The sequence below is a fragment of the Euwallacea fornicatus genome, chromosome 20 (assembly GCF_040115645.1).
Source record: "Euwallacea fornicatus isolate EFF26 chromosome 20, ASM4011564v1, whole genome shotgun sequence".
Classification (NCBI taxonomy): domain Eukaryota; kingdom Metazoa; phylum Arthropoda; class Insecta; order Coleoptera; family Curculionidae; genus Euwallacea; species Euwallacea fornicatus.
The window spans coordinates 2820056-2844524 of NC_089560.1; the positions used below are offsets into that span (position 1 = coordinate 2820056).

General features: G+C 35.0%; 1 protein-coding gene across 15 annotated transcripts in view; it reads left to right on the forward strand.

Annotated features, from left to right (window-relative positions):
- The window catches only part of pHCl-1 (pH-sensitive chloride channel 1), a 60851-nt gene that overhangs the window by 17667 nt on the left and 18715 nt on the right, over positions 1-24469 (forward strand). For 9 of the 15 annotated variants that reach the window (XM_066293931.1, XM_066293933.1, XM_066293935.1 and 6 more), the window contains exons 2-6: positions 8880-9055; positions 16948-17034; positions 17315-17403; positions 21554-21637; positions 22376-22440. In XM_066293931.1, the coding sequence (XP_066150028.1) occupies positions 16958-17034; positions 17315-17403; positions 21554-21637; positions 22376-22440 (315 nt within the window). In that variant the 5' untranslated portion in view covers positions 8880-9055; positions 16948-16957. The remainder of the gene's footprint in view (positions 1-8879; positions 9056-16947; positions 17035-17314; positions 17404-21553; positions 21638-22375; positions 22441-24469) is intronic. The other 6 variants (XM_066293938.1, XM_066293941.1, XM_066293942.1 and 3 more) reach the window with 1 other exon arrangement.

Here is a 24469-nt window from a genome sequence, read left to right on the forward strand (position 1 = left end):
AAAATTCTGCTTGTAATGAAATATGAAAGTTTTTTATGTTAAATATTAATCAAAATATAGACTAATTTTAAGGGAGCACATATTGGATATTCGTGATTAATTGCGGACCTTGGTTGAAGCCTAAATCCAGAGAACAGTACTGTAGCATTAGCACGCCGGAAATTTAAATGTTCCAGGCCACGTTACCTGGATTTCTTTTCAATAAAAAGATTTCATGCAAGGAAGTCTTCTTCCCGTTGAAAAAGTTGACGTTAAGAAGTTCGAGATGAAAGAAAAGCCCTCAGCGATCCTTTAATCAAAAGTAAAAAAAGATAACTCGGACTGGGACGAAAAAAATCCTTTGTTAACATCAAGGTGATAAATTTGTCGACGAGAATTTTAGAAAAAATTAGAGAAAAGAGAAATAACAGAACTAAAGTGTATGGTTTGTAAATAAATAATCGTCGCAACCGTTGAGCAATGATTTCATCATACGATAACTAAAGTGTTCACTACGAATGCCGATTTGAGATAAATGGTCGATGTTACTATCGGGTAAAAAAAAATGTGCAAAAAGTTGGTGTTTTACGATTTTGCCATTAGGGAAAATTGAACTGAAAAAACAGAGTGTTTCACACGTTCTACATGCACAAATTCATACATTTTTGATGCGTTATTTTCTGTTTTTTTAGTAATTTTTCATGTCTTGAAGACGGTGACAGGCTTGTCACCGCAAGGCTAACAAGGGTCTTCATTTAAACCCTTACTAACGAGCCAACGTTATTCTCAGTTAGTTTTAACTAAGAATAGTGCGCGATATCACCACTCTAATAACCTCTACTTATAGTTATTACTCTACAAAGGCAAGTAATAGCTAGCAGACTTAGGCTTCATATGCCAGTCTTTCGGAACGTAAACATCGTTAGGAAAAACCTTTCCAAAATTATTCAAAGTGATGTATTCCGGTCTAAATGGAAACCTACTTTTCTTTGGTTCGATTTATGCCGAACGGTGGATAGACACAGGTCGACTCGTGAATATCTGATTTCCAAAAGCAATAACAGTTCGAACGTTCCTTGTCGACTTTAGGAGGTCTCGGAATTTTACTTATCATTTTGCTTGTGGGATAAAGAAGCGAATCAAGAAAACAAGAAGATTAGAATTCACATCCCGGATCGATGAATTGAATTTTTCACTTAGCATTTTCCTACCGAAAAGCGGAAGAAAATAGTAGCTAGGGGAACTGAATTTTAGTAAACTAGAGAAATATTAGTTATATTCACTGGTTCATTAATCAGGATTTTTCAAATTTTGCCCCGATTTTTATACTATTTTTCAGATCGCAACAAACTTTTTCATTCGAGAAAATAGAACATAGAAATGAATTGGCAATCTGACAGAATTAGAAAGATAATAAATTAGTACGAATGGCGGGTTGCTACACATATACAGGGTCCTGCAATAGTGCATCAGACTTCCGTAGCACCTATACCGATAAAGCTCGAAATTTTTTTTTCGGCGAAATTACACAGCACATAAAGGTATATTTTCAGAAATTATTTTCTACCTCTCTATCAAATATATGTTCGGACTGGCAGTTATTTTCTAAATAATTGCAAATAATTCAACTCGAATGTTAAATAAAAACATTTTTCGATATACATTACATTATACAAGTATTTGACATGGCATTTGGAGGCAGCTCCTGCAAATAATTCATTTTGCGTTAATATTTGCAAAAATAACAATCAAATTTTCCCTAATTTGTTGGTAACTAGATGTTCGGGCTCGATAGTTTAATTAAAAAAATTAAGCATGTCATGGAAATGACGGTCGCTGTTTGTTGAAATTTTTCGTACATGTTAGTGTTAGGGACGTTTTCTTGGAAAATTAACGTTTTTACGTATGGTTTTTATGATGCTTCGTAGCTTAGCAGCTCCCTAAAAATTACGCCAAATTATTATTCAACAATACGCTGGAGGAAAATTCATGAAAGCCATAGCAGAATAACTAAATATGCTGCGTGACATCGTAAAGAGAACACCCCTTCATAAAGGTTTTATTTAAATAATTTTTGGTATGCATGTTTAATACGCTGAAATAAATACTTTATTCAAAAATTGAACAAATTTAATTGTTAAAAACCAAAAAAAAAATGTCAGTCCTCCGCGGTGTCTTATACATTCCTGTTCACATCTAGACGTGAATTTAACGGGGTGATTGATGTTCTCTTAAGGGATTTAATTCCAAGCTAATTAGACAGCACGACATAGCCCCGCCAGGGTTGGTGGGGGATGGGGTAAACTATGCAACCTGCTACCTACAATATCCCATACATCTTCAATCGGTGAGAGGTCTGGAGATCGAGGCGGCCAAAGTAGCAAATTAATTGAATTTAGTCGAAAGAAGTTCATAGTCAGTCTAGCTACATGTGGTCGTGCATTACCTTGCTGGAAAACTGGATTGACAAGAGTTTCCAGATAAGACATTAGATGAGGTTTCACTACTTCTTGGATGTATCGTTGGGCTGTCATACTGCCTTTAATGAAAAGTAAAGGTGACCTGCTATCATGAGCAATAGCAACCCAAACTAATACCCCAACCGTCTGATAGACGTGTTTCTGTATCGTAAGCTGAAGATTCCGTCTTACACCACGTTTTCGTCTTACTCTTACACAACCATCATGCATATCCAAACAGAATCTGGATCGGCATTAAATACGATATTGTCCCATTCCGGATTCCAATATATCCGTTCTGTGCACCACTGCAGTAGACTTTGACGATGATTCAAAGTGAAGGGGGTAACACAAGATGGAGACGGTAGAAAGTCAGTCCATAGCTTCTTGTCCGGCGATAAATGGTTCGTATCTCAATGAGTCCTCCATACTCAGCAAATTACTGGACCGCCAGCGTCCTCGACGAGATGAACCTCTCTCTTAGGGCCATAATTCGAAGGCGGCTATCTTGACGTTCTATAATTCTTCGGGATTGTCCAGTACCTCTCATTTTGCCTGTTTGTTCTTCTTGGAACCGTGTCTGACACCATCTCACTATAGTGTTTGTACTGCGGATCAATCTAGTGGCGATTTCCCTAAATGACCGAGTAGCCTCTCGTGGACCCACTGTTTGACCTCTCTCCAACTTGTTCAATTGATGAAAATTTCGCTGCATTCTGCGTCTAGAAATATTTGATTAATCTAAAAGCACTTTACAAGAGCACTATACACCAATAAATGATATTTTGCGATCATATTTTGTTGATATTTTATTGTAGTTTTTATGGTAAAAAAGAAATACCTGACATTCCTGATAACTCGTAAATACATCGATAAATATGGCTGAAAGTTTAATCATTTTTTACGTTCCCATGTACCAACGGGTACACCAAAAATTATTTACATAAAATCATTTGTACGGGGTGTTCTATTTTTTAAGTCACGCAGTATACGTTAAAACTTACCATTCGGAACGTAATAGTTTTTGGAGAAACCGTAAATATCGGCATTTGCGGTAAAAGTGCCGGCGTCGACAGAGTCAGAAAAAGGGAACAAAGAGGACTTGTCGAGGGGTGTAAGGGCCAAAGAAGAGCTACGTTACGAGAAATTACCGCGGTATGGAATGCGGAAACAGGGATTAAGATGTCCAGAGAATGTTGTTTGTTGTAGTAGCGGACTAGATGATTGCGAACTCTGAGTTCGCGGTCTCAGAGGCTTCGTGTTCGTGCAAATAAAAGAAACCAACGACCTTTTTAACCGTAACTAAGATTTATTTATCATCAAAAATTTCGCGCAGGTTAACAACTAGAAACTTTACGAATGACAACTTTTAATGATAAATTAGCTGGTATGCTAATTAAACTTGTGAAAGTGTCGGGAACAAAATATTCGCGTACGAGTAAGTGTTCGAGTAACGTGCAAAGTACCGAGTCCAAAAGCCATGAGAAAAAGGCCCCGGTTTTGCATTTTACAAAACTTAAATACTAAATTTAATAGTAAAGGCACATAGGCGTATCGAACTAGGAGTTCATCATCGACACACTGCTAGGTCTAGCCTCACAGAGTAACTAACTTTAATAACATAATTGGGGTTTTATTAGAGGGCGGAACACCTCGAAATCTGGGACGTGCTTAAACGCTAGTTCATACCAAAAGGGGCGGACAAATTTATTAGACAGAGGTTTCTTAATTTGGAAAAATACATAGCAACATCTGGTCATACAGGCAAAACGTTCGAAAAAATTGGTAATGCTCATAGGCGTAGCGCACGGGTTCCCAATATACTGATCCCAGATTGCATTCTAAGTGTATGCGTAACACCATTAATTAAAACTAATAAATTAACTCGGTTCTCAGCTATTTAGTCCACTACACGAGTCCTAACAAAAGTTATTGACAATGGGTTCATAAGTCGGGAACCAGTTTTTACAAGTTAAAATATATGCCTAGTCACTTTTATTCTTATACCAAAACCTCAATAAATTCCTTTTTATCGAGGCGAAAGAAAAACCTTTCCTTACTGAGTACCAGAAGAAAAAACGTATGTCGTGGGCTAAATCTAAACTTGACTGGACCGGCAATAACTGGGCCTAAGTAATTTCCAGCGATGAATCCAAGTTTGACGTGTGTGTATGTGATTTCCGTAAAAGGGTGATTCCTAGACCAAATGAAGCGTTTCATAAAGGCTACATAAAACGAACCGAAAAATTTCCATAAGGGATCATTATTTTGGAATGTATGTCAGGAAAAGGTGTAGGTAGGCTGGAATTTATCAATGGGAATGTTAATGCAGAAAATATCGCGACATTTTGGAGAGAAATTTACCGCCTTCGGCGTTAGAGCTGTTTAGGGAAAAAACATTCATTTTTCACCAGGAGGGAGCATCCTGCCATACCGCTAAACGTGCACAATAATGGTTTAGAAGCACCGACATCAAAGTTTTGGGTCGGCCTTCAGGCCGTTCTGACTCAAAACATTATTGAAAACCTATGACATCACATGAAAAGGCTTTTGGAGAACAGTCCTCAAGAAACCATATCTGACCTCAAAAACAAATTCAGGAAATATAGGACACGCTTACACCAGAGTTCTGTAAATCCTTAGCTGACACGGCTCTGAAGAGTTAACGCTGTAGTAAAATCAAAAGGAGACATTACCAGCTACTAAAGCATGGTAAAAGTGTGACGTCTGAACTTTTATTTGCCACCGTGATTTGTATTTTCATTCGGTTATAGTTTAATTCTAACTGTAGTTTCGAGATTTTATAAAAATATAAGTAAGTTATGTTACTTTCTCAACCACTGTGTTATGAACATGATTAAAATTTTCCATTTACGAGTTTTTCGGAAAATTTTTCAAAATCTGACAGCTACAATGCCCCAGGGAAATCGGTATTGTGCGCTAACTGCTGTGAATTTCGAAATCAGTCGTCTTTGGTTCAAGAAGGACCTGATGATCTACGTTTTGACGTGTTTCAATTGAAAAAAGTCCGCCACAGCCGCCGAAATAGGCTAAAAAGGGGCAATTTTCGGGAACCAAAAATGGCTGGGTTTGGGAATGCGGTATGGTCAACAAAAGTTATACATTTTTTTGAATTCTGAACATGATACCGTCCAGAAAATAGGGACATTCCATTTGAAATAAGTAAGTTATTGAGGCTCGAAGCCATGCAACTTCGGAGGTCTGTTTCGTCGATTGTAGAGGACTATTTTTTAATTAAAACACATAAAAATGTAGCTTATTAGGTCGGTTTTAAGCCCCAGAAGGCTGATTCCGAAATTCAGAGCGGTGAGCGTACAATACTGATTTCCTTGGGGCCTAGCAGCAGTCAAATTTTTCCGAATAATTGGGAAACGGTAAACTTTAAAGATGGGATACTCTACATAACCTGACCTTAAAATTTAACGAAAAATCCGGCAATAGTAAAGCAATTGGGACGTTCCATCTAAAATAACAAAGTTGTATATCGTCACACTTTTTAGAGTCGCTCTGCACATTGGAAAACAATTTTTGGAAATACGCTTTTATTTGCTATGCAACCTTGTAAACGAAAAAATGCGTTAACTTTATTGTTATAGAAGCTGAGGAAGCTTAACGCACTGTTACAGGACCGTGTATTAGGAGAATCAATATTCTGACCGACATACTATGATGTGGTCTCACTCGTTTATTATTGAATTCAGTATAGTGGTTACAATAGATCCTTATTTTTACGTTTTATTACATTTATAATAATATTATTATGCTTAGTTAGAATTATAATTAGCACAGGCCTTTCATTAATGACTTTAGAGGCGCCAGAAAGTTATTTTAGATCAAATGTCGTTGTCGATTTAATTTAAAACGAATCATATATCCTCCATTGTAATTTGCACAAAATTCGTGCATTTTCTAGTACATAATCAAAAATGTTTACGGGAAATTAAGGTCTATCGTTATATTGTATAACATAACAGTCTCTCATTTTCAGGGGCTTAATTTTAGCTCCACATATTATTCAGGGGTCAATTTCGACCAAAGTCGTTAATTTCCTTACTTACACGGATACCGATTTATTTCTTTTCCTCTTTTAGCCCTTCGATTGGTATGTCGTTCAGTTACTTAAGTGCATCTGGAAAAATAGTTCGATTTTTGTATCAGATTTGATCCCGCAATAACAGTTATATCGGTACTTTTTAGTTATTTTGCGGGCATAATTGTGGAGAAATAGAATTAGCGGTGCCCCTGTGACGTTTTTTTGATATTTATGACTTTCCGGAAAATCATCTAAATGATTTATCATGTTGTTTGCACATAAAAGCGGGTAAAGAACTCAGTCGCTATAATAAATTACCCGTGAAAGAATTGATAAACACTATATAATATCGTGTTACTTTTGGTAACGCTCATCTTGATGTATGTTTTCATAATGTTACAGGTGAAAGTAAGATTTTTATCGAGCTTTTTACAATGACACTTACTCTCTCCTATTTATTTTTTTATTTTAGACGGTATTTGAACTTTTGTTTCCACAAAACCGCACTAATGAGTATTTATATGTTTCATATAATTTAAATATAAAGCCGTGCATGCACGGAAAATACAACATAAAGTTATAAAATACATATTTCCTAATATTTAACTAAAAAATAAATGCGAGTCTCTTGAGACCCCGTGGCAGTAGTTTTATGGATGAAAATAGACGATATTACTTAATTTACTATATTAAAGGTGCGTGCATTTGTTATAATGGAAACTGCACTCTGAGGATCATATTTCTGTATAAGACGCAAAGAGGAAGAACGTATAAAGATGGAACATAACTATGAATAGAAATGAGGACTTAAGCAAAGATTTAAAAGAAGCACAAAGTAAGATGGTTCAGAATGTTAAAGAATACCAAGGATCAGTTAATAAATTTGCTATACGAGGAAATTTAAATCATGAAGAAAACAATTCCTAAGTGTCTAGTACATCAATACATATTAATTGCTTTCAATAATAAAACCGATTTAATTGATTTGTAACTTAAGGCAGTATTTTATATAGGTTATAGGTTAATCTGTAACTAGATATTGAAGCAGGATATTGTTATAGAGACGCAATTTTCTGATGACACCCAACCACCACTCCCTTTCAACCAGAACCAATGTTAAAAAAAAAGATTCTACCCAAAGGCATAACGTTCTTCTTAAAAGTTCTGTAAAATTTAACATTCTTAGATTATTTAACAAATTTTCCATAAAACCAAACGGATATTAAAAACTCGGTCGTCAGGCAGTTTCAAGTTAAGTCGTTTTGAAAATGGATCTGAATTATAGAACACCCGGCAGATTATGCATCTCTCCGTATTTTGAAGGAGCTTAGGTTAATCCAGATTAGCTTAGTACATGGCTCAAATGTAATTTTAAGTTGGAGAACAAACATCTTGAATTCCAGGTTGATCGCGTTTGCTTTGGCTTAATTATAATATATTTAAATCATTTATTGACACATTGCACTAAGTGAAATATATCAACAATTAAAAAATACACAAATAAAATTTAAAAAACTGACCTGACATGTGTCACTGATTAAACGTTTATCAAAAAACTCACTCGAGAGATAGTGAATCTCTGTAATCAATCTCCACACTTGATTTTTAAATATTTTAGGCACCTTTTTTAGTACCTCTATTTACTATAGAGTTTTGGCCAAGGGTCGATGAGAGTCGACGAAGGGTAGAAACACAAACTCTCAAAGATTTCCCCAAAGGATTGTGAAAAACTATTCTTTTTGAGTGGAACTGAGCTGATGGATATCGTTTCGTTACTTACACAGTGCAAGCATAACGTATTTGATTTGATGCCACAAAATTGTGAGGTCGTCTGCGAATCTATGAACCATCCAGAAAATTCGATATCGAGCAGAGTATTTATGTAAATTTAAAACAGTAGAGGTTTCAATACAAATGCATGAGGGTCTTAACGGTCACGCGTCTCGCTTAGAAATTGAATTTCCAAAAGATACCAAACCGATATCTTCTCATAATCGCCATAAACACCATAGATATTAAGTTTCTCAAGAAGTGCATCATTGTTAACGCAGTCGAAAGCCTAAGCGATGTCACAGAAGACTTATTGAAGTCTGACGGAATAGAGGTCCAATATTATAAGGCAATACGCTATTACCCTTGTTAGAGATGAAAATCACTTTTGGCTATCGCAAATCGCGTTATTTTATTAAAAGATAATCAGTCCTAGTCAAAGGGTTTTCGTTCTTAATTTCAATTGGTAAACGTTTGGTGTATCTAATTGGTAGGACATAAAGATCAAACGTCTCATTCTGAGTAACAAATGTATACCACTGGCCATTTTTCTGTACATCATTATGTATATTTTTCATCCAATCTTTCCTGTCTTTAAAACATACGTTTTATTCCAGGGAGTTTGTGGCCTTAGGAAGAGGGCAGCAGTGGCGCACGTGAAAAAATGCACCTCGAGGGCCTGCCAACCGAAATGCCAAGAATATTTTTTCGTGAGGACGGGTACCCCGACCAACTACGACACTGAGCTTGGCTCATCCCATTCAAGGAATAGGCAAAATGCCTCTCTGAAAAGGTGTGGCATTTTATATACGTTTAATGTATTTCTTAGCTTTATTGAGTAAGAAACCTTTAAGCAATTTTCAAAACAGGTTCAACAAATTGCAAACATTAACTACCCCATATTGTAAGAAAGAAAATTACGACCCTGACGTTAGATTTGCGTTTTATACCAGTAAGTACAATAAAACTTCGATAAAACTTTCAGCTTTGTGGAGCTGAACAAAGCGATTCTTTGATTTATGCTTTAATGTATGAAAATCCCCATGGAGCGATAACGCTTTTCAGAAATCTTTTCCTCCAGAAATTGTTTAGAGAAAAGTTTGAATAAGCCTTGGCCCCTTCCGTCGGTTTAGATGTCTTAGGAGAGACATTTAGCTTATAATATTATGAGACCTTAACAAGCTTACATCCTTTCCAGCATGGGCTTGGATATTCGGCTGAGACACTTTATGGTTGTCCCGACATTACGAAGGTTTCTTATAAGTTTTGTTCAACCTTTATTGTAATTTGTATACAATCAATCAATCTTCGTCAACATATGTGAGTGCTTAGAATGAAACATACTGGCAACTAATAAAACCACATGCGGTGGTTAATGGTGCCAGGATGACGCGATGCACATAGTACTGATACATTGCATTACTACATAAATAACTTTATTTTCTTTATAACCTTTAGGGCAAACCTTTATCGATTCCCGATTTATTTATAGAAAAAATTCCTAACGTCGGCAAATATCAACATTTTGCTTGCCACTTCATTTGCCCCATGTAGGTCAACCGTAAAACGCCTCTAATTGATATAAGAGAGAAAGAGATAAAGAAGATGGCACTAAAAATAACCCCCATTCGGCTTAGGAGGGATTCTAATATTCCCTTTTGGAATCCATAAAATGTATTGTGATTTGACAACTCTTTATCCTCGTCACTGTGGATTCTACGTTATATTATGGATTTTTACTGGAAATTCAATAAAAACTTTAGACACATATTCACGCTAACGGCAAAAGGGCTATTTAAAATATTCGATCCCCGAATACCGATATCTATCAGGTGCAAGGCCTTGAGCCTTGGGAACGTGGAATTAGAACTGGTTGAGTCATCACACGGCACGTTACATTTCAATTTCCTATTTGGGAACAGACGGGAATGTACAGACCTGACCTCTGGATTTATTTTGGTACGGGCCTTGAAAATATCATCAATTTTACGCAATAGATTTTTATTGAACATCTAAGGGCATTTGAGGCGAATATTTGATGACATACTGATCATAAGCATCCGACTTTTATTTTAACAGGCTCGTTAAGGAGTTGAACTATGTTTCAAATAACGTAACTTTATATGCACGTCACGTGTTTCATGTCGGCGCTGATGCCACATCTTCGCAAAATTAAAATATAGCAGAGATCCAGAAGCTCGCTATAACGACTGTTTGAAAACTTGGTCATTATACCAAGAACAACAATAGTAACTTCCGATAGTAAACAAGCAGGAGCAATATTTTAGTTGGCAAAGAAAAACACCAAATTAACCCAAAACATCAACAAATGAAGCGACAAACGTGGAAAAAAAAGGGTTACACGTAAACATTCAAATATATTTTTATTCTTTTTCAATAAATTAAATATATATATATATATATATATATATATATATATATATATATATATATATATATATATATATATAACTTGACATTTTGCGTAAGGTGACTCTCAATCGTTACATTTTGTGACGTGAATAAAAAATCACGTCATTTGAATCATACCTATAAACTTATAACACCTGACTATCCTAGGGGGTAGGTTCGACATTAAGTATTTTTAATAAAAATGGTGCCACCAAATTTTAGAATGGATTTGGCTCTGAATACAGAAGAACGTCACAGCTAGAGGAATAATAACACGTCACTAAATAAGTCTTCGATCTAACTAGGAAAAATTAAGAAACTAATTAAGTCATATGGATCTGTCAACAGTGTTGCCATATATGTGTTAGCCCAAAAGTTTAATGAGCGATGTGTTATTATTCGAGACGATAAGTATTTACTGAAACTCAGCTCTATAAAAATTCCCCCCAGCGAGCCAGTTAGTCCGCAGGGTTCTACCCTGCGGGATCTCCACCCAGCAGTAAAAGTTCAACATCTCAAAAGACTCCGTAAAAGACTAAAATTCTCCACTTCCCCAGTAAGTTCCTTTTAGAGGATAATAACGGAGTTGCTAGGCCCTCTGCAGCAGTAGAATTGCTCTGTAGTGCCCTTCGGCACGGAATTAATGACTTACACCTCGATGAACTCATCAGCTCCATGAATTCGACAGAACTGGGCGTTTTTATGCCTCCAAAATTCTTCATTTATTCAAAGATGATGTTCCAAGTGGGAAAATCCAAGGAAATTATTCTTTCTCTTTCGAATACGACCCCTATTCTCACGTTTAACTTTCGCAATCACATATCGGTGGTTTTATCTTCTCGTTATGTGAGTAATTTTCGTATTATTAAAGTTTCAAATTCGTTAAAACATGCAAAATTTGACAAGTGTTTATGCAAAAAATATTGTCTCTCTTATATTTAAGAGACATACTATGAAGTTCTTTAGCGTCTAAGATCTTTCAATTACCACGTACCTATCTCCCTGATTGTGCATACAAGAAAGCCCAATTTACAGGATTTCAAAAGATAGTTCGTAGCTATTAAATTGTATATCGAATAGATCAAAATTAATTTTACTATCCTTGAATTTCTCCTAAACAGCACTTGCCACGTTTCTGATATTTCATTGGTGTAGTTCAAAATTATAGAGGTTTAAAAGACATCGCGTGTCTCTAATACTGCATTTATTAATTGAAACCAATTCGAATTGGTAATAAATTTTAAATATCACTTACTAGGCCCGTGAATTTCAGCCAACGAATTCCTCTGACCAAATTTATTTTAATTTGAAATATATTTAATTTGCATAGTTAGTACAAAAATGAGTCACGCAAGAGGCAATGGCTACCCCGATGTAAATTTACTTGACTGTATTAAAATTTCTTTTCATTCTCCTTTTTTAATTTTTTATCGAATGTCTGCATAATAGACCATATTCATCGAACAAGATTGGCCAATTTCTCAAGGGAGCTCGGGATTTAGTTACATGAACGCCCTATATCACATAAGGACCAGAACACTCTAAAAGTAAGTGTTCATTGAGAAGGGAAATATTTGAATATAAAATTCTGAACTACTGCCAAAAGTTATTCTGTAGATCTGTTTAATTGGTATTTAGCGCTATTGGCTCGGCACCTGGATTGCCTTAATTAAGCGGTCTGGATACTTACTTGTGTTATAACTAGACTCTGAAAAAGTTCTTTCGAGTCAAGCAAAGAAACCAGCCCTGTTTCCGTACATTAATTACGTTCGTTATTAATTAATATTCTAGCAACATCGAGCAATAATTAATATTAAAAGGTAACTGACGATGGCTGCTTATAATGGAACAAACGAGCATTTTTAGCGAATTTGCGGAAAGTACGGATATTTAGCACTGGACAAAATATGTATAATACTTTATTTATGTATAATGAGCACTATCTCCTCAGGGAGATTGCGCAACTTTCTTCCCTCTTCATGCAAATTTCTCCATCGAAGATGCTAGCTTTCATTGTATACTCGTCCAACAATATACAACATTCTACGAGTATGAGCGAAACACCCCTTTTCCACATTTATTCCTTGCTCGAAAGTTCCAGCTGTTACAGTCGAATCGATATATTTTGGACTTAACACAAAGTTAAGATCTGAAACACAAAAAAATTTAATATTCGTTTGTGAAAAAAAATCTTCAAAACGGTTAGTTTCGAATCAATTTCGGTGTGCAACAGAGGCGTAGAAAATTGAGACCTGTAACAGAAAGGATGTCAAATCGATTGATATCAATTCAACAATTTTAATTCAATTCAAATTATAAGTTGAAAAAAAATCTTCCAAACAGTAAGAGTTTTGCATTAACTCCGTCTTGAAGCTGGGGCGTATCCATTTGAGCCCTGCAATGGAAAAAATGAATATTAATTGGTGAAAACAATCTTCGTAAGAATTAAGATTTTGTATTGATTTCGACACGAAGCAGAAACGCAGACAGTTGAATCTACAAATAGAAAAAAAATCAATATTAATTCCGGGAAAATAACTTTAATACGGTTAGTTTAGAACTAATTTCGACTTGAAGCGAAGGCGTACACAGTTGAAACCTGAAACAGAAAAAAAAATCAATAGTAGTTCCTGAAAAAAATCTTCAAAACAGAGTTTCGAATTAATTTCGATACAAAGCATAGGCGTAGATAGTTGAGATCTGAAACAAAAAAAATATATATTAATTCTTGAAAGAAATTCAATAATACTTTGTAGAAAAAAAAAATACAAAACAGTTTGAGTTTCGAATTAATTTCAAGTCGAAGCAGAGGCACACATTTAAGAACTGAAGTTTTTCGAGAACAATATGAAATATGTGATGTAATAAATTTAAATCATTTAGAAACAATGGCCATAAGCGTCATGTCGCGATCCAGCAGGGGTAACATCTACTTCACTAAATTGTCCGAAGTTCGGAAGTTTTATTAATATTTCCTGTGGATACCACCTAGAGGGCACGAAGGCATTTTTTGAACTTCCGTTTTCGCATCAGGAAATATCCAAAATTACACCAAAATGATATTGTAAGAAGCTAGAAAAATATTGCCAAACAATTTTCATTTTGAATAAACTGTGATTAGTTTATTCCGCATTTCGAATGTCTTGTTTGTCCTGTTACCACTCAGCTGAGACATCTAAAAATCGATATCTTTTGCAAAGATACGAGTCATCGGACGAATAACAAAGACAATACAAAGGCCCTTAAACATTTAAATAATTTTACAGTCTTTTTTCTTTTCAGTCGCTGAAATTTTTACTTCAATTCAATTTGACCCTCTTTGAAATATGCTATTCAGGGATCGTGCGACTTCGGAGACTCGAACACAACCGAGACGATATTGTCGAAAATGGCAACTAAAATCGACTTTTAAAAATGCGAATTGTACCCGTTTTCAACCCAGTCCAATCTAAGCAAGATATTCTAAAAATTTTTTGAAGCGCTATTCTATTACAAACAATAAAAAAAATCATATTCTACAGAGATGTTTCTTTTCGAGAACCCAGGAAGTTTACTACATTGATAAACATTTGCTTAAGCGATTAAAGCATCTTTTCTTTTGGTGATAAATTGAAGCACAAGACATATTTGCATAATAAAATTTTAAAAGATACCAACTTCATAACGTAACAGTCGAATGTAACAAATGAGGTATCAAAATGTATAAACTGAAAAGCCACTTAAAGTGGTGTAACACTTAACCGTCTTTACCATTTAAAATGCTTGAGAGGATGGTTCTGCTCGGTAGAAAGTAGGAAGTTTGTTCCCCCTCAATAACAAAATCAACGTGTTCCGGCAATTTTTAAAAAATCGATTCCGTTTCGAGATAATAGGAGTTGGAAGTTTTCAAATTAACACCTTCAATGGCTTTCATTTAAATTTCCTTTTTATGAGAAAAAGCACTTGCAGAAAAAATCCATCAAGAGTCCAGAAAATAATATTGTTTCGTGAGAGCGTGAGGCGAGGTCGAACATTGGAAGGGATCTGCGCACGGCAAAATGAATGTTGCAATATAGATCGTGACGAACGACACTTTTCATTTTTCGATTATGAAATTCCAGAAAATAATTTTTTTTCAATCAACTGAAGGAAAAGGTGTATTTCCCGTGCGCTTACGGGAAAAGCGAACTAGTTCCAAAAGGTATAGTTAACTGACCGGAAAATCCTCACCGACTGTGTCCAATAGTGAATTATAACTTTCTCGCACTCGCTTACTTGTAATGTCTGTTTGGAAATACGACTTTCCGCACTTGTCAGCAAAACAACAACTTCTTGACAAGTTTCACTAAGGCCTTTGAGATATTGCCATTGTGTTTATTCTCTGATTGTGTTTCCGCAAACTGATATTTTTCAAGCATTCTACAATTAAAATCAAATTTCTTACCGATTGAGAACATGAATAAAATACAGTTTCCCATTTAAATTATTTTAATAAGTCTTCTAATATTTTTTTCAATATTGGATCGTGGCCAAACTTGTCAGCAGTCCATATGTCCAATCAACTTTTGAACATGGTTTAAAACACGAACGCGAACCTTTCAAATTCGTTTCAGTGGTTTGCCGAGGAAAAGTTCTAAAAAGTTGATCTCTGTCCCTTCCCTCATCTACTATTAAATAACCCCAATGCTGTTTCGGAAAGTGGTTATCTAGTTCCTGTCCACTCAGCGCTTTGTTGTATGTGATATTCATTCGTTTGGTCTCACCGATTTGGTACATTGGATTTTGTTATCACTTTCCTTCTAAATTATTAGCGTTTACTACCCCAACGTGGTACAGTTAATATTCACCTTTCAGTTAATATTCACGATTCTAGCAATTAATTTCTACTGGCGGAAAATTTGAAATAACTGGTTTTCGAAACTTTTCCTAACAGAAATATCCAGCAACTATTTATCGTGGACGTAAGAATTTGATAGAGATAAATTGCCTCACCATGATCAGGTCCCGTGGTGATGGATAATTAATGGTTGAACATGTAAAGTTATGTCGCACATTATTTGCAATGGGAGCTCGCTCCCAGAGTTGTCTTAGGAATTCCCAACGAGATGCAACAAAAAACGTAATGTGGTTATGTGTTTCATGTATCCAAAATTGCAATTTAAACAATAAATTTGCCAACGCAGACCACGCTTTTACATGTTAATTAAATGTCATCTCTACCCCCCATGCCCGCCTCAGCATCCACAGGGATTTCCAGTAATTATCCAGGATAGAGGCCGATCCGGGATATGGTCGTCCAAGCTACTCGTATTTCAGGGTGCGGAAATGTGAGTAAATAAGTAATTCCATCGATTGTTGTATATGGGGAGCATTTTAATTTTAACAAAATGGTAAAGAACATACGCATCATTGTTATTACCTATTTACTTGCAGCGTTAATTTAAAGGAGTAATGTTGATTCTAAATGGGCTACTCCTCCCGACGGTGCTGGTTTGGGGGTACAAGCAATATACATTTTAATCGAAAACGTCTTCGAGCTTTTGGAGCTTTAAGTTAAAAACTGCTCCATATATCCATTTAGTGTCTCTATCGAGATTGTGAAATAAAGTCTTCTTTACAGAACTTTAAAATGCATCAGTTTTACTTGTTGCGCGTGAAATACACTTCAAAATATAGACGTTTACGGTCTCGCCCGGACTTCGACTTCAAAGGGAATTTTAAGCTAGACTCCCAGCAATTTTTCCTTCCAGCCCTTAGCTGAACAATGACCTATGAACTACTTGTTGACGAACTGTTTCACGGCCAGAGCTCGATCTCATAAAACGCTCATTGTTTATTAACGCCTTTGCAGTCGTTTTTGTACTTTAAAGTGAAGTAAAGTATTGCAAATTCACTGAGTTAATAATGCCGACTTATACTTCCTTATCCAATTACCGCAATGCTTGTACAAATCAAACAAAAGCTCCGCTACAATCCAACCCAACCTTAGTTTAAAATCAATAGGTTTGACCAGTGGTGTGGACGGCGAATAATACAAATGGGACAAGCAACGATGTTAGAGCAAGTAATTGTGCTTTTAGACACCTGATAGTGCCTGTAGAACTAGTATAAAGTTTTCAAGAGGACGCCATTCCGACCTCTTGTACGAGATTAATCGATAACGTGCCCATTAGGGGTTAAAGACCACAGACAGTGGTGTGGTCAAGGTACGATCAACCGAATCCCAGTTATTTTACGTTACAAATAAAGTGTTTTTTTTTCGTACAGTAAATGAGGCTCTGTTCTTTGTTTCAGATGTCCTAATATGGGTCAGCCTTGGATGTTCCTTCGTGCGGCCGCTATTTTACTGGTGACAAGACAAACCCTGGCCCTGTCCGACATGTAAGTCGATAAATCTCCTCTAGTTTCCCTGTCCATTTCAATCTGAATTTCCTTTGGGTTTTGCCGAAACAAAAACGCTTTTAAAAGATTCTTTGAAACAAAAGGAGCTTTCGTAACAAAAGATGTCGATAAAACCGACCCTTAACTCCCGTTTTTGTATGAGCAAAGTTAAAAACATTTCGCGAGATGACATTCAGACTCTCAACTTCATTTATGTTTTGCCTCAAGTTTATGCAAAGTCCGGACATATCCCTTCTAATCCACCGGTTTTATGTTTCAGCTTTGAAGAGGGGAAATCCGACAAGGAAATCCTGGATAATCTGCTGAGGGCGACGCGGTACGACAAAAGGTTACTGCCGCCCGTCAGAGGTAACAAAGTTTACTTTCATCCAGAGTGTGGTATTATTTTTATTGCGATTATTGAATTATTAATGCTGATTTGATTGCATAGAATGACTATTGATTTGTGGCCGAAGGGTCGAAGTATCCAATAACAAAGTTTTTAGTTCTTAGCGGTTTGCCGCTTTACTCATTAACCGTCCATTAACACCCATAAATTGGTGGATGTTTCACTGGTATAAATAGGAAATCAAATTCTGAGAGGACATTTACAATTCATAGCATTTTCACTTAAAAAAATTAAAAAAAAAACGTAAGTAAAATAAAAGTTTTTATGAATATCTAGGTAGTTGAATAAACAGGGTGTTTGGACAAGTTGGTAGAATCCTTAAGAATGCGAAAGTAGAGGCCAAAATAGTAAAAAAAAGTTCGTATGAACATTGGCCCGACGGAACACCGTTACTGAAATATAGACCTCCAAAGGAGTCGGATCATTTGAATTTTTTTATAATAATTCTCTTTTTGATTAAAATAATGGAATGAACATTACAGATAACAATCATACCATAATGGTCTTGCACTATCATAAATTTCATCGAAATCGATTATAAATAAGGGTGGCGTCTAACTACCCTCAACAGAAATTTTTCAAATATTTTCTATTAATTTGAATTTTCGAGCATTTAACAGTTTCACATTACAGGCATCTTTCATGGTGACAGTTTCATTGTGGTGATTGTCACTTTCTGTAATGGAAGCAGTCTGCACGCTGAAAGAGACCTATAGACGTGCTTGCAAAGTTGCTAAATAGGATAAGAAAACAAAAGAATAATGAACATGAATTTTTATGTTAAATTTTATGTAGTAATTTTGCATCATAAAATGTATTAAAAAAATATGTAAATAACAATCGCAACAACGAAAGTGTCGTCGTTCTAAATGATAATGTTAAAAAAATGTATGTTTTGAACCATACATTATTTAAAATATAACTATTTCTGACTAAACTACACAGAGTTGGAAAGAAAAGTAGAGATTTCTCTTCAAAAAAGCCTAATTCATTAAAAAATATTATTATTTACTCGATAATTTAAAAAAAAATCGCAAAACTTTCTCTTAAGGGTAATGAAAAAACTATTCTCATTTATAATTGATTTTGATGAAACTTATGATAATTAAAAACCCTTATGGTGCGATTATTGCCTACAATTTAAACTTATTTTCTTAATCAAAAAGAAGGTTGTTTTAAAAAATATCCAAATGATGCAACCCCTTTGGAGGGCCATAGCTCAGTAATGCTGCTCTGTCGGATGCAATGTCTGCAATGACTCGCCGTCGTCAATGTTTATAGGAACTTTTTTTACTATTTTTCGCTCTACTTTCATCTCCTTAAGTTTTGTACCAAATCTTCCAAACACCCTTAATGACTTCACTGCCTAGGCGACAAAAGTGACACTGACTGTCTATTTCATCCCATTAAAATTTCTCTTTTTTTCAATCGATGAAAATTAAGCGAACGAAAAACGCACAAATCCAATTTCCTGGTTTTAAACATCCAAATTGATCTTTAGCACAAGACTTTGCTAAGGCAATGAGTGATGGATTGCAGAGTATGTAGAGCATAGAAAAGACTTAAAGGCAGAAAAGCAGCACCTAAATTCCGAAATAGGGTGAATCGATATAAATAATTCCCTGAAGTATTATCAGAAGTGTTGAGGAAAAGCAATTGGATGTAAAAAATAATACTCTTCTCAAATAATCATGATAATAAAAATCTACACACATTAATAAACGCCTTCGCTCACAATTCTGCTGAGAAAGTACATTCCAGACAGTCCCCTCTATTCTTGCCTAAACCAATATCGATAGCCAGAGACCGGAATTCAATCCATTCGTAGATAAAAATAGTTTCACGAAAGTTTGCAAATCATAAATTATATTCAGGCTGTATGAAGAATGAATGAAATGTGTACCTGCAAAAGAGCAAAGCGCCTTTAGGTTTCATGGCTTTATAAAGACCCATATGGATCTGTAGATTTAAAGAATAGCAAAAAGTAAGGGAAATATTAAAAGCATCTTTAATCGGTAAAAATTTATAGAAATTAATTTTTTTTATATAAAAATTATATATAGTGAGCTGCGAAAGAGTTATGACTATTTAAATTTAAGTGTGTTACAGCATGAGGCGCCCTCTAACGCTAAACAAAAAAATGAGTAAATATTCTAGTTTCCCTTCACCAGCTTTCTCGGTTTGCAAAAATTTGTCACACTGCTACGTCATTGTCTAAAAACATAGTTAAAAGATGAAAACAAATTTTAATTTGAATGACCTGTATTTCGAGTCATTGCGGATCCACATTAATATAGATTTTGGTCTAAATTTCCATAAAGGTCACTATTAAAGTTTGTTTGCATACTTAATTAACTCCCTATATAGAGTAGCTCACACTCAACGCATGATTCGATTATATCTAAACTATTGCAGATATTAATATGGGTTAGTTACTAGAATCAGCCTGAACTAAAGTGATCATGCCTAGGAGCTTGGGCTATATTTGAAAAATAGTGAGTTATACAGGGTGTTAAAAAAATTGCAGTGATTCCAACATGAGTTTTAGTGGAACACTTTGTATATTATTATTTCAATACGTAGGTGCTTCATACCAACTGCCAATGATATTTAACAACGGCGTTGAATCACCACAATTAGTTGATATACTCTAGATAATGCTTAATGCTTTTAAAATACAGAAAATCCCATTTAAATCTGTGATTGAAGATTACTCAAAAAAGGTGTGTTGTATGCAAAAAGAATTCAAATAAAAGTTGTTCGGTAAAAAGGACATGTCATGAATATAGGACTTTTAGCCAAAACATAATTTTAAGGTAGTTTCTAGGGCAACTTTTTTTTCTAAGTGGCAACCCCGTATTTTTTTACAGATCTTTGTAGATCTTAAAAAAATCAATATCTTTTATTTTAATAATTTTTTATTTGATATTTTGCTGCAGAGTCATCCTTGATTTTTGTCCAATTTTTGAGATACTCGAAATTATTGCATACTCTGTTTAAAACTCATATCAATCCTATTTAATTAAAAAAAAACCTATGAAAAAAATAAGAGTTCAGACATGTTTGGAGCAGGAAGGAAATTATTTTGAACATTTGCTTCCATAAGTTTCTTAAATCAAAATTTTAAATTAATTTGCTAAGTTAAAAAAAAAATTCATAATTTTTTTTTTATTAAAAAAAAGGATTGTTATGAGCTTTAAACAGAATATACATTGCAAAACTTTTCTAAAAAAATGCAATAATTTCGACTATCTCAAAAATTGGACAAAAATCACGGATAACTTTGCAACAAAACGTCTAATAAAAAAATTGTTCAAATTAAAGATATTTAAGTTTTGAAGATCTACAAGAATCTATAAAAAAATACAGAGTTTCTATTTGAAAAGAAGTTGCCTTTGAAATGACCTTAAAATGACGTTTTGACTAAAACTCATTATCTTCATGACATGTCTCCCTCTTTACCGGACAACTTTAATTTAAAACTTTTTTCATACAACGTTTTTGAGTAACCCTCAATCACAGCTTTAAATAGGACACCCTGCATATTAGATATTACATCACTTTTATCGTATATAGAGCGACAATGGGCCATCTTGTATAGATACCTAATGGCTCAAAAATTACTAGCATTTTTAAAATCTTTATATCGAAGGGTTGCTCAAAGTCTATTATTAGTACTTTCGTTTGGACGACAAAAAGCGTTGTGTTCAACACTTTCCTTCCATTAGGGTCCAACTTCTGTGCATTCCCCATTGAACTATCGTTTGAACGAACACGTTTTTTACTGAGAAAACTTTTGTTATTTCGAAGCAACATTCTCGTACGTACTGTAGTACCTAAGTAGTTCCATATTATTTGCTTATAGCTTTTAAATTTATTACCTATCTAGTTAAACTAGGTTACGAGAATCTCACACCAGGCTCTGTACAACTTAAGTCTTCTCACTTGTGAAAACGCTTAAGTAGTCAAAATTTATGTTCCAATCGAGCTTATTCCTCTACTTATATTTATACTGGTCAGTATAAATCGTGCCTTGCTGTATAGATATAATAAGCTGAATTCATACTAATCGATAGTGGAACTATCGATAGTGAAACCTTGCTGTTGCAGATGCGGACTTCTGCTGTGGCCTGCGATCGCCCGAGGATGCAAATTTCGATGACCGAAACATCCCACAGAGCGGAAAGCAGCGGGGTCCGTTAATTTTTCATTTATTTTCTTAGCATAGTGACCTTTCGCCTTTCTTAGGGCCCAATGCACCTTGATTTTTAGCTTGGTTATGTTTGAGTTAAATTTCAGTATCAAATTTACAATGAAACATGAACTTCCGAAACTTAACCCAAACCCATGGTGTGGTTGTGAATAACATCTTGTTTTGCATAGTTCTCTGCACCAATGAGTGTCTGTGTGCCCTTGTAGGTGCTGCCTTATTAAAAGATAGAGCTAGCTAAATTGGTATTACGTTACAGTCTTAATGTTGCCTTAATCAAAATAGAGCAGTATTACAGCTTAGGCGACTAAGTTAATTTCCTACATAGTATTCCATTTTCTCATTTTCACACCATTTCCATTCATTGCAGTATTATCATAGAACATTATTAATGATGGGAACCCTTATCTTGTCAACGCAGCCTGCTGGTTAATAATTGTACACATTTCCCACTTGCGGAAGTTTATAGCTAGGACTTGTATGACGACTGAAAATAAATTTGCACCTTAAAACCGAGAAGAATTATTACGTGTTTATTTAATAGAACACCTAAAGATATATTCACTGTTCTATTCCTAAAGCTAAATTTTACACTAAATCGGACACGAAGTACCTACAATTTTTTCTTTGAGGTTTAGTGTTTAGTCCTTCTCTGTTAACGTCCCGAATGATGAAATCTATGCCCTTTAAATGGAATAAAAATTAATATTTTTCTGTTTCAGGTTCCCTCACTGTCAATGTTAGCGTTCTTCTCCTTAGTTTAGCCTCTCCGGACGAATCAAGTTTAGTAAGTATCACTCAAACATTAGAAAATGGGCTGCGAAAATTTGTTCCACCCATTTCCGGACGTTATAAATGAGTTCCACCCATTTCCAAGTTCATAAGACAACTTAAAGAAATATTTTTAGACCATTTAAGTAAATCTCGCTGAAAATTATTAATTCCTCCCTATCAACATTTACATCAAGATTTTCGCTAGAAACCGAGACCCTGCCCCATGCCCCGGCTCTATTTTAACATTGACGGCACATTAATAATTTGGCCTTTATATATATCCAAGACAAGAACGTTAAACTCCAGAACATTATTTCTCTTTTCTTCTTGTTGTCTGCACGAGATACTTTCCAGCCCCACGTAACTCAAATACTTCCTGCTAATTTAGGCGTTAGCAAAGCTACAAAGTAATGGATTTTGGTATCTTTCCCTGAAAATGCATTTATAAGATTCGTTGTTTTTCGAGACCTCTTCTTTGAGACATAGAGCCGGTGCTAATGTGTAGAGCCGAAAGTAGAGTGACTAACAAATTGTTCCGCTGATAGGTCCACAGACTCTCCATTATTAGGTACGTTAAATTACCGCAAGGTACACATTGTCTCGCTTTGGTTCTAAAATAGGTTAACAATGACTAGTATATGGCTCATTATTTACCTAGCAAGCTAATAACTATCATTCCCGTGGAAATGATTATCAATGAAATATTGTTATTGACGTTGTAATTCAAAACACGTTGTGTTTTTACGTTTCTAATTTAATATGTTTTGTATTTACATAAGTTTAGTATGATTTCATCAAATATCATACTGGGTAAAAATCACGTATGCATTGAGTTTATGAAATACTTATGAATTTGGCGTCTAAGATCCTTCGCATCATTTCTTAAACCTGGCGCTCGGGTCATAAAAATGCACCTCGCAATCTTGGTGTATAATATACTAATAGGTGAAAATATGATTAGAGGAAATATGATTTCAACACTAAAACGTGTGAACTGTAGCCTTAATTGAACAAGTGAAGAGAGAGATTTAATTATATCAATGCAGAACTTTGGACTCTGTTCATACCCTTCGAGTGCAGTACTCTAAAAGGTGCCTGAAAATGTGATTAGAGGAAATACGATGACAAGAATTACAGATGACGTCCCAGTGGGCATGTAAGAAATGTAAGAACGGTATAACTAAGTGAACATGAAAAAAGTGCTTTATTTAGATTAACGTAGAGCTTCCGACTCCGTCAAACTGTAACAATCAGTAATTGAATTTTATTAAAGAAACTACAAGCTGCATTTGCTACGCAAACATCGTTCGAGAAGAAAATTTTATATTCTTCGTTCATGTTGGATACGTTAAACTTTGAATTATTCAATAAAATCCTTATGGATCTAGCGAAGAAAAGATGCCTCTGACGCGTCAAACTTAGTTTTAATTATAAAAAAGATACTGGAGATTTCGAGGAAAGAATGGAGTATTCAAGAAGATGTTGAGCAACTTGGTGATTCTATTTTGTGATTTCGTCAGGCAAGTGTCCGTACAAAGTAACTGGGTACTTACTCACAGCAGGTTGAGCATTTTCGAAGATATAATGTGTATACGATTCAAAAGCAAAAAATTGAGGAACCACAAGCAGCCATCTTGTGGAAACACCCAAAACTTTCCTAAATTCGAAAATGAGTTCGGATTAAGTCAGAGACTAGAAACCATAATGTCATACGTCTTTTGGGAAAAAATGTGAGCAAATTTGATCCAGGAAAAGAGTACAAAAAATTATTTTCGAGTTAATAAGTTTGCCTGTAGGGTAACACTAAAGCAAAAATGCACAACACGCGTCTCCCTGCAGTTTGCATAATTAAGGGAAAATATATGTAATTAAGGAAAAATTGTAAAGTAAAAGGGGGTGCGTATAAACACGGACTTGTAAAATGCGGAGTATTTCCAGACCTCCTTATCGAAGAAAATTCCGCTCAATATAAATTTAAAGAGCATTTTCTGTTCAATAGTATAGACTTCAAAGATCGTCCTTTATATTTTCTCAAGCAACTT